Below are 10,361 nucleotides of genomic sequence, written 5' to 3'. Positions count from 1 at the left end.
AAAAAAAAAAAAAAAAAATCCAAAACAAAAAATCATTTTCTAATGAAATCTCTCCCTCCTTTCTGCTTCTCTGAATTCTTCCCACTGCAAGCTCCACCTTCTCAAAGAAACTTTCCTTGATTTTTCCAGCACAGTGATCTTTCTCGTCTCTGCATCCCTACAGAACTTTACTGTTTATATCTGGCATTTACTATACATTTATATCGACTGGTCTTATCTATCGATAAGATCTATCGACCTATCTATCCATCCATCTATCTACATTTCATGGCAAGTTGTTTTTTCCACAGGCATTCAAAGATCCCCGAAGGCTGGGTCCTACCTTAAATTCTTTTGTACCCTCCAAAATCCTTCACACTATGCATTCCATATGGTGAGTGGCAATATTCTGATTGCCACTTAAAAAACAAAAAACAAAGTTTGGCTTTTTCATGCATGGTAAGAACAATCTTTTCACACATAAGGAGCACCCACTAAATATTACTCTGGTTCACAAACAGAATTTACTAATATAAAAAGTAGAATAGTTGGGAAGTTTCAAGAAATCGTCTAGTTTTATAGAGCAGATACCTAGTGGAATGCGTTGTAATAAAAACATATTAGTAGCTTCAAATAATGGGGGATACATTTAAACTGTATTAAAATATCTTTCCAGAATCAGAAAACTTGATTAGGGTTCTCCCAGAGGCTTCACACACTGTAACCAGAGATTTCTTATTCCAGGGAAAGGAGGCTCAATTTAAAAAAATTCATCTTATTAATTATTAGCCAAGCCATGCAGCAGCTTCCCGGAAGGCACAGGAAAACAGGTTCTCTGTGATTAGTTTCAAGCCAATGGAAGCTGGGTTTGTGCCTCAAGCCTTCCGCGCTCGGCAGAGCACTGCTCCCCAGGGCTAGGGTAATTCAGCCCAGAGCAAACAGCAGGAAGGGTCAGAGGGAAACCTTGGAGTCTGAGCAGCGGCCGCGGGCTGGCTGCTCCTGACTCAGAGGTTCTCTGTCCTAGGAAGCTTCGGCTGGTACCAGCGCCATCCTTCCCTCCTCCCACACAGGCGCAACTTGGCAGCCAAACCCTAAGGCTTCAGGTACCAGCCACCCAACGGCAGCTTCATTCTGGGGATGAAGGGCGGGTTCTAGTTCCAGGGCAGGTTGCTGTTAGGAAATTAGCTTTTAGGGTCCACTCACCTCACCCCTATTTCTTAAAAAAACTTCATTCCTCTCCAAATAGAAATTCATACCAAGCAAGAATTACCCCACCTCACCCCAGCGGGTCCACTCCCCTTCAGCCTGAGAACGGCACCTACTCACGGCCCCTCCCAGCCCCGGGACAGGAGGCAGGCTCAGGTGTGTGGGATCCCCGGGCTGGGTGGCGGGCCAGCGGGCGGGCGAGCCGTCACCTTGTGGTTAGCCACACCGAGGTATCCGTCCAGCGGCCGCGGTCCCGAGGGCGCCCCGGGGTGCGGTGGGGGGCTGCTCTCCGCCGACGGCTGCGCGCTGCCTGTCGCCGCCTGCTGCTGCTGCGGGAGCCGCTCCTTCTGGCCGCCGAGGCTGCTGTACACGAGCAACAAGCTGGTGCACATGGTGGTGAGCGCTAAACACACTGCCAGACCATGGCGCTGCGGGAAGGCGGGAGAGAGCAGAAGAGAAGAGGCTGAGAGCCGACCCGGGAAGAGCGCGCCCGGCGGGGACACCGGCGCTAGGGTCGGACGGGCGGGGGAGGTACGCGAGCGAGGGTGGCCGGAGCCCCAGCCACCGAAGAGCGCAGCGCGGGAGAGGAGGCACGGTCCCCGCGCGTACCGCAGGGGATGCTCCCGGCGCGTCCCTGCTCTTGGCCGCCGCCGCCCAGGTCTCTCCGCAGGGGGCAGGTGGTGCGCGGCGCCCGGCTGCGGGAGGGCGGGCGCGCCCGGAGGGCGAGGGCATAGGTCGGCTCGCACTTTGGGGAGATGGCCTTCTGCCCCAGTTCGGCTGCTGTAATCTTTAGCCATTGCACCCCCTTTCTTCCCTGGATCCCTGGGGCCCTTTCTCGGCGATTCTTGCAAGTTTGAAATCTGACAAGGAAACCAAGAAAGTCTGCAAAGGTAACCCCTGCCCGCCCTTCTTAGTTTTGCCAGGCTGTTCCTCTGGGGTACCCCCCGTCCCCCGAGCAATCCGCTCAGCCCTCCACCATTTCTCCAGCTCTCCGCTGGCCCCATGGACCTTGGCCAGAGCTCCAGGAGCCGAGGCAACCCCAGTTCCCCATCCCGGCTCTGGGATTCCGAGCCAGGCAGAGCCGGGGAGTCGAGAGGGGACGTGGAGCAGGTGGAAAGTTGTCCCTATGTAACAGGCGACCTCGCAGCGCAGGGTTAGCGCCCCTCCCCGGGCTCCCCCCTGCGCCCGGGAACGTTGCGCCCGCTGGTCCCCGCCTCAGCCCAGAGGAGTTACAGCAACTGACTCACCATCAGGGTCTTCATTTTGGGCACCTCTTTCGGGCGGAATACTCAGGCACGCGAGTCCGTGACTACTTTTTCTTGGAGGGATTCCATAGTGGGTGATGGAGAGGGGTGGCTCTGATTGTTGCCCGGCGGCCGGCCGCGGCTGAGCAAGCGCGGGAACGGCGGGACCCAAGAAGCGCGGCTGTTGCAGAGATTAGAGACAGAATTAAAACTGAACCGGACCCTCGTAGTCTCTCAGTGATCTACACAACAGCTGCCTGCCGCCGCCTGCTGGGTCCTAAAGCCCTCCTCATCGCCCTACCGCCCCCAGCCCCCAAATAATAATCTTTTCAGCCGAGTGGAATTTCTGGGGCGAGAGAGTTAACCATGCCATATACCCACCTCTTGGTCTGAGGGCTTATTTATCTTTTACGAAGTCATCAAGTAAAAATGAAGGAGAACCCGACAGGATTCTGAATTTGATAGCCATTTGGAAATCTGCAAACTTAATTTTTGGCTTTGTGATTTTGATAAGCACAATTCAACCGCCCAAATGTCAATAGTCTTATTTATAGCTTTTGCATTTACATTCATAGCATGGAGAAATCTATCACGAAATTATTTTCCTCCCCAAATTGTTTACTATTTCAGTTTTCCAAATGTAAGATTTCTAACATCATCTTTTCCCTTAATTGTACCTTTTAAACCTGGTCATTATCGTGCAATCTTTATATGACAATATTTGGTCTAAATTATTTCATCGATTGTTTGTTTTAAATATTATAATTTATACTTCTGTTGCTCCTTTGAGGTTCCTAGTGTTCATCTCAATGATTTTAAAGTTTTAAAGCCATTCAGTACATTATATCCATATGATTAACTGGACCTGTAGAGTCTTCCTAATTTTAATGAAAAATTTCTGGCTGCTAGAGATAAAACTGTTCACTGCTTATTTCATAAGAATCTTAAGGCCTTTGATACTTTCCTTATGTTGGTCTACTACACGGATGTTACATAATTTCACATTCAGATTTTCGATTAAAAAATATCCTGATTATTGTTTTATGTTGGGAATGCCACATCAATAACCTGTTTTAAGGATACTTTCTCCCCTTCATTGAATTACAAATCGCATTTGTTAAATGTCTAATTTAGCTAAAAACATACTTCTTTTGAAATTGCTTGGTGAAAATAGTTCTCTTAATGTATTCCTTAACATCGAACCTGTAGCAGGGTAGTGTTAAAGATTACATTACAATGGAAATGATCAGCGGGCCAACTGAACCATGAGCACAATAACAGCTTTCTCAAGGCCAAAACAGGCATTACAATCCGTTTTTAATCTTCACTAATCCATTGCTGGACTGATGATAAAACAGGAACTATATTTAACTTATGAGGCATCCTTCCATACTTAGTATTAAGAAAGTTAAAATTATTAGATGCAACTTTAATAATTTTACACGTGCAAAATGTTTGGAGGAAGGTAAGAAATGCACAGGATTTAGCCTTTCAAGGAAAAGCAAAAAATTCGAAACACTGCCCAACATTGCCAGCCTTGGAGCTATTTATTCAATTTGTGCTTGGGCATGAATAGTACCAGTTGTTAGGGCAGAAAAAGCAGCAGCCAGAGGAGAATCTTATCAGGTCTTGGCAATTCTTTATTGTACGGTTGCACTTGACACTCACATTAGTGAAACAAAGGACCAACTTGATGAATCATTGCAAGCAGATTATCTGTGTTTCTCCAGAGCTCCCTTAGAGATGCTACAACGGGCAGCTCCTGCATGTTTCAGGATTGTTCCCTCTCTATCCAGCGAGTTGCCCAGTGACCAATAAAACACTTCTTATATATTTTGCCATGCCAAATAGAGGCATCATATTTATGATTTAAGCTTATGTTGCCACATTGGACATCTGTTACATGGTATAGCTAACCAAATTCATTAAGCGTATGCTTTTTTTTTCCTCCTGGGATAGCAGGTTAGCTAGTTGCTAAATCTACTTATGAAATGGCCGGAGTAAATTTAGAAATGTAATTCTGAGCTTGATTGGAATGATTTCAAGGTCTCTAGCTCTCAGATATTTGACTAGATTGATGCAGTGGTTTTAGGCACTCTGCCCTGAGAGCCAAATGGACAAGGTGGAGTGGGGGGGGGGGCAATACAGAAAACACGTAACAAGTTAAAACCCTCCAGGCTGTTCAATTCAGTGATCATTTAATGATCACCTGCTATCTGGAAAGTTCTATATTAGGGAATGCAGAGAAGAGTAAGACGCGGACCCTGTCCTCTAAGAACTCACAACATAGTATGTGTGGATATGTGAGTGAGTGTGTCTTTGTCTGTGTAATGTTCTGCGACAAGTCCATGAATAATCAATAAAAGACAGAGTACTATAGATTTAATGTATATTTATTAAGCACCTACTATGTTGAGTGCCTACTATGTGCCAGGCATTTGGTATACCTGGATGAGTAGACCACCTGTCTGCCCTCAAGGAGCTTATGGTCTCTTCCCAGATAAACGTGTCATGTAACTTTATGCTAAAAAAGAAATGTTATAAACTAGGAAACAATCAAAAGACTTGATTTACCTTTCAACTTTTGAGTGCTTACTGATTTAAGATCTGAGGGCTACGATATCCCAGGGGTATCTACTTAAGTTTACGTAGAATAGCCAGAAAGAGCGGAAAACGGGCAGCATTCACATATGCTTGACTGACTTGGAGGCAAGCAGGCAAGTCAATGATGCTTGTTTGGTTCATCTAACTTTCCCAGTTCATACAAAGTGAATCGAGAAATCACAATTTGCTTTTCAAAATCCAGGTATCTGAGATACATTTCTCACCATTTAAAATTTTGCCACATTTGTGTCTCTGGTGCCAACACATCCAACCAAATAGATTTCTATTTTTGAAAAAAAAAAAAAAGAAAAGGAAAAGAAATTGAGTGTTCCCTAATGTAGGTTATGTGATAAATGGTGGGGCGAGGAGGGAGGTGGAATTTGAAGCTCAATGGGAGTGCCAACCTGTGCACGAGCCAAAAAGGCACCAAAGAAAGAGGAAGGACAGACTCCATGGGCCCTACCCAGGGTTCCTGAGTGACTTCTCAATTCAGAAAGAGATGAGTTTGTTTAAGGATGAATGAAAAGCAGAAAACAACATAATGCGAACCATATCTGAGATACAACAGCTTTCCACCTTATGATCTTGAAGAAAAAGTTCTGCTAAACACAACAAAAGCAAATAGTTTAATAATGACTGGTAAAAGGTCCTAGAACAAATTTGGTATTTGTCCATTTGCTTTCTGTGGTTTACTTAACTCACTTCATTTCAGAGGTTAGGTCTAATGAGCTGGTGGTTGAGAGCAAGACCCTGGAGTCAGGCTGCCAGAATCTAACTTCTGACTTTGTTAATCAGCTCTCTGATCTCGGTAAGTTACTTAGCTTCTCTGACTTAGTTTTTTCATCTGTAAAATAGCAAAAGCACATACCTCAAAGCATTGTTGGGAATGTTAAATGAAATACTACAAGTGAAGTGCTTAGAGCTGTACTAACAAACTGTTAGCTCTCATTACTAATATTTTATGATTATGATTAATAAACTGAGTTTGAAAGCAAAGGACTAGGGCTTGAGCCTTGTTCCTAACAGCTCTGTGACCTTGAGCTGTTGTTATTAGTTGCCATCAGGTTGATTCTGACTCATGGTGACCCCATTTGTGCAGAGTGAAACTGCACTCCGTAGGGTTTTCAAGGTTGTGGCCTTTCACAAGCAGGTCTCCAGGCCTTACTTCAGAGGCGTCTCTGGGTGGATTTGAATCACCAACCTTTCAGTTAGTAGTCCAGCTCTGACACTTAACTCTCCTGTGACTGAGAGCAAGCCACTGATCTCTCGTCTCAATTTCCTCATTTGTAAATGGAAGATAGTAAAACCTTTATGGCAGAGTGGTTGTATAGCCTAAAATATTAAGTCTTCACCACCATTTTGTTTAGACAAGTGAATCAATCAGAAGATACGTTTTTCATAGGGGACTGCTTGTTTGGTATAAAGAGATGCACATTCCTCCTTCAAATGTTTATTGAGCTTATAATAAAAACAATAGTTAATATGTATTGAGTGCCTGCTGTCGAGCATTCTGCAAATTATAGGCAGTGGCTTATTTAATCCTCAGAGTGACTGTCTGAGGTAGGCAGTGATGTCATCTCCATTTTACCAACAAAGAAATGGGTATGGAGAGATGGGACGTGATTTGCCCAAGGTCATTACCAATGGCTAAAAAGTGACAGAAGCAAGGTTTGACTAGGTCTGTCTGACTGCAGAGCCCACCCTCACAATCTCCACACTCACAGCTTCCTAGATGCTCTGTCCAGCTCTAGGTCGGGACCTCTATTAGATGCTGCGGATGCAAAAGGAATAAGATGCAGTCCTCACTGCAGAAGACAAACTCATAAACAGACCACAATAACCCAATGCATTAAGTGTAAAAGTTGAGTTATAAACAGAAATGTAGAGGGGGCACAGATTAGGGACACCCATCCATACCAGAGTAGTTCAGATGTTATTTCTGGCACAGGGGAAATGCTGAGCCAGTTTTAATGGATCACTAGAAGTAGGCAGGAGAGGGCCAGATTTTCCAGGCAGAGAAGACTGCATGAACAAAGGCATGAGAGCATGAAATGTAACTGCTGGGTAAAGACAAGCAATTCTTGGTGAGATGGGAGTGGTCAGAATCAGGACAGTCAGGTAGAGTTGTACAGGGTGTGCAGTGCACAAGAAAGCCACATCTGAGTGGTCATCACCCATCACAGACATTGCTGATATGCTTTTTTTTTTTTTTTTGTCATTTACTTGAAAATGTCCCTCAGGCATTTTGTTCTAACAATAATAGAATATTACAATTTTCCAGTAGATAGAAGTGTCCTAAGTAACAGAAACCTTTTAAGATTTGCACAAAAGTGCCATTTAGGCTAGTAGCAGCCTGCTCAAAATTGCTTTCTAGGTAGATCTCTCTAGAGGCAGAGAGTAGGATGATTTGTGGAGGGAAAGACTGGGGCAGAGAGAGCAGCTATGAGATTGCTGTGGAAATCCAGGTGAGAGATGAGCTCTTTAGCCAGAGTAGTGGTGGTCAGGCTGTATTCAAGAAATCCATAGGCAGGTACTATAACAGCTAAAGTGGAGCAAATCCAGACTTTGCAGAAGAGGATTTATGAATACAAACTAAACCAAATCAAACCCATTGCCATCGAGTCGATTCTGACTCATAGCGACCCTACAGGACAGAGTAGAACTGCTCCACAGGATTTCCAGGGAACAGCTGGTGGATTCGAAATGCTGATCTTTTGGTTAGCAGCCAAGCTGTTAACCACTGTGCCACCAGCGTTCACAGAATGACAATAAAAAATGTCTTACATGTTGTCTTAGTTTGAGTTCTCTCAGAAGCATACCTTGGGATAAGTATCCCCATGCAAGCAGGTGAAGGAAACGCCATTGCGGGAGAAGGGGAGTGACATAGGGAAGGGAAGGTAGCCAATAAATGGAGAGTTATCATGCAGGTTACCACTGTGGGCAACTGGAGCTGAATCCTGACCTGAAAATTCTGGATGCCAGTGTAGACCTCAGGGACGAGGGAGTTGTGGTATTTATTTGGTTGGGGGCTACTCTGGGTGCAGGGTGGTGGGCAGTCATTCCATGGCATGTGTGGCGGACTGCACAGGTGGCAAAGCAGGCAGGCTCTGGAGGCTGGAAAAAGCCCCCAGGCAGAGACGTGCCGGTGCTGGAGGTTTAAAGTCCCTGGTTTGCACTAAAGTGGCAAAGGCAGGGGATATGGACGGGGCAGCAACAACATCTACTATACATGGAAATTTCTGTTTAACATTTTCAAAGGATTCAAATTCATTATGTCATTTGAACCTCCCAATAACCTTGTGAGGTGGAAAAATGAGTGGTTTGCAGTTAAGGTGGGCTCTGCTTATTAATGATCAGTTCCTGCTGCCTCCCACGGCTGCTCTTCCCCAAAACATCTCTTGTCAGGGTCCCTCCCCTTTTTTTCTCTACTGATTTGTACAGATGTTGGTCTTCTGATCTAGACTGTGAGCAATTGAATTAGGCATTTTGTATTATTCACCTTTACTTCTCCCCAGACCAAAACCAAACCCATTGCAGTCAAGTCAATTCCAATTCATGGGAGCCCCATCTGTAACAGAGTAGAACTGCTCTGTAGGGTTTTCTTGGCTGTAATTTTTATGGAAGGAGATTACCAGTCCTTCTGCAGTGCCTCTGGGTATGTTTGAACCACCAAGCTGTACGTTACTAGTGGAATGCCACCCATTTATGCCACACTTTTATTTCTCTGTGGGAGAAAGATGTGGCAGTCTGCTTCCATAAAGATTACAGCCTTGGAAACCCTGTGGGTCAATTCTACTCTGTCCTGTAGGGTTGCTATGAGTTGGAATTGACTCAATGGCAATGGATTTTTATTTCCCCCATGCCTGGCGAACAGTAGGTGCTTAGTAAATGTGAATGAGTAAATGGATGAATGATTATCATTACCATTTGGACTTTGGTAAAATTGCAGCTGCTACCCATTTGTCAATTTTTTGTACTGTGACCTGGAAGCCCTGGTGGTACAGTGATTAAGGGCTACGGCTGCTAACCAAAAGGTCAGCAGTTCGAATCCACCAGTCATTCCTTGGAAACCCTATAGGGGCAGTTCTACTCTGTCCTGTAGGGTCGCTATGAGTTGGAATTGACTGGACTGCAACGGGTTTGGTTTGGGTTTTGGTGGTGACCTGTGTGTTGCTATGATGCCAGAAGCCATGCCACCAGTATTTCAAATACCATCAGGGTCACCCAGGGCAGACAGGTTTCAGTGGAGCTTCCAGACCAAGATAGACTAGGAAGAAAGGCCTAGAGATCTAATTCCAAAAATTACTCAGTGGAAACCTTAAGGATCACAACAGAATATTGTCCAATATAATACTGGAAGATGAGCCCTCTAGGTAGGAAGGCACTCAAAATACACAGTGGTTTCAACAATGGATTCAAGCATACTACCAATGGTAAAGATGGCACAGGACCAGACAATGTTTTGTTCTGTTGTATATGGGCTCACCATAAGTCAGAGCCAACACAATGGCTAACAACAACAATAAAACAACTTATTCAAGGTTACACAATCCCTTAGTAGAGTCAGGACTTTCTCTCAAGAACCTTGCTACCACACACTGCTCAGTGAATGTGTACATGGCTAATCTTTATTGGGGATTCATAAACCTCATGGACATACTAAAGTTTGGAGAATTTGAGGGTAGGCACGACTGTGAAGAGAGACGTGGAAACATCAATAGAGGAGCTTTTCACATTAGAAATTATTTTTGTTTTATTATTTATAATGTCTCAAAGTAAAACAGGGAAAGACAAATAGAGTCAAAAAGTGTGATCCTAAAAGAAAAAAAAATTGTCCAAATATTAAAGATATAGGACCATCCCTGCAGGATCCAATGTAACAATGGGTAATCTTTCTGAGCTCCTGGTGAAATCAGGAAACCAGGGGCAATGCTGGGGCTACTTGGAGAAAGGAAGGCTTTTTTACGCCTTTAACACTGCCTACAACATAAGGGGTAGCAGGTGCAAGAGGGGAAACCAGTTAAAGACTTTTCAAAATGAATTTAAAAGTGCATTCTTGAATGTCCTTGCAATATTTCTGCTAATGTAAAAGGCATGATTGATCTATATGCATCTTTCTGCCTCTCTTCCCACGCTGATTTATAGCTTTCTCCTATCTTCTTACATTTGTTTGGAAATGCTGCATATGCCAACGTGTCATTTAAAATAGCTGATTTTATTTAAGCAGCCTTGAAATGTTAAACTTTTTAAATGCCAACATTTTTTAAAAGCCAACTTGAACCTTGCCTCCTCATCAAAAGACTTAAATTGGTGATTTTTCAAATTCTT

At 44.4% G+C, this 10,361-nt stretch overlaps 1 protein-coding gene across 2 annotated transcripts in view; it reads right to left on the bottom strand.

Annotated features, from left to right (window-relative positions):
* ST6GALNAC5 (ST6 N-acetylgalactosaminide alpha-2,6-sialyltransferase 5) overlaps positions 1-2,447 on the bottom strand; it is a 240,151-nt gene extending 237,704 nt beyond the window's left edge. For both annotated transcript variants that reach the window (XM_004369072.1, XM_023731177.1), the window contains exons 1-2: positions 2,433-2,447; positions 1,395-1,613 (exon numbers count right to left, since the gene is read on the bottom strand). In XM_004369072.1, coding sequence (XP_004369129.1) covers positions 1,395-1,613; positions 2,433-2,447 — 234 coding nt within the window. The remainder of the gene's footprint in view (positions 1-1,394; positions 1,614-2,432) is intronic.
* Between the last annotated feature and the right edge of the window lie 7,914 nt (positions 2,448-10,361).

The sequence above is a fragment of the Trichechus manatus genome, unplaced genomic scaffold, assembly GCF_000243295.1.
Source record: "Trichechus manatus latirostris isolate Lorelei unplaced genomic scaffold, TriManLat1.0 scaffold00003, whole genome shotgun sequence".
Classification (NCBI taxonomy): Eukaryota; Metazoa; Chordata; class Mammalia; order Sirenia; family Trichechidae; genus Trichechus; species Trichechus manatus.
Note: the sequence above shows the minus strand (reverse complement) of the source record. Positions and strands in the feature narration are given on the sequence as shown.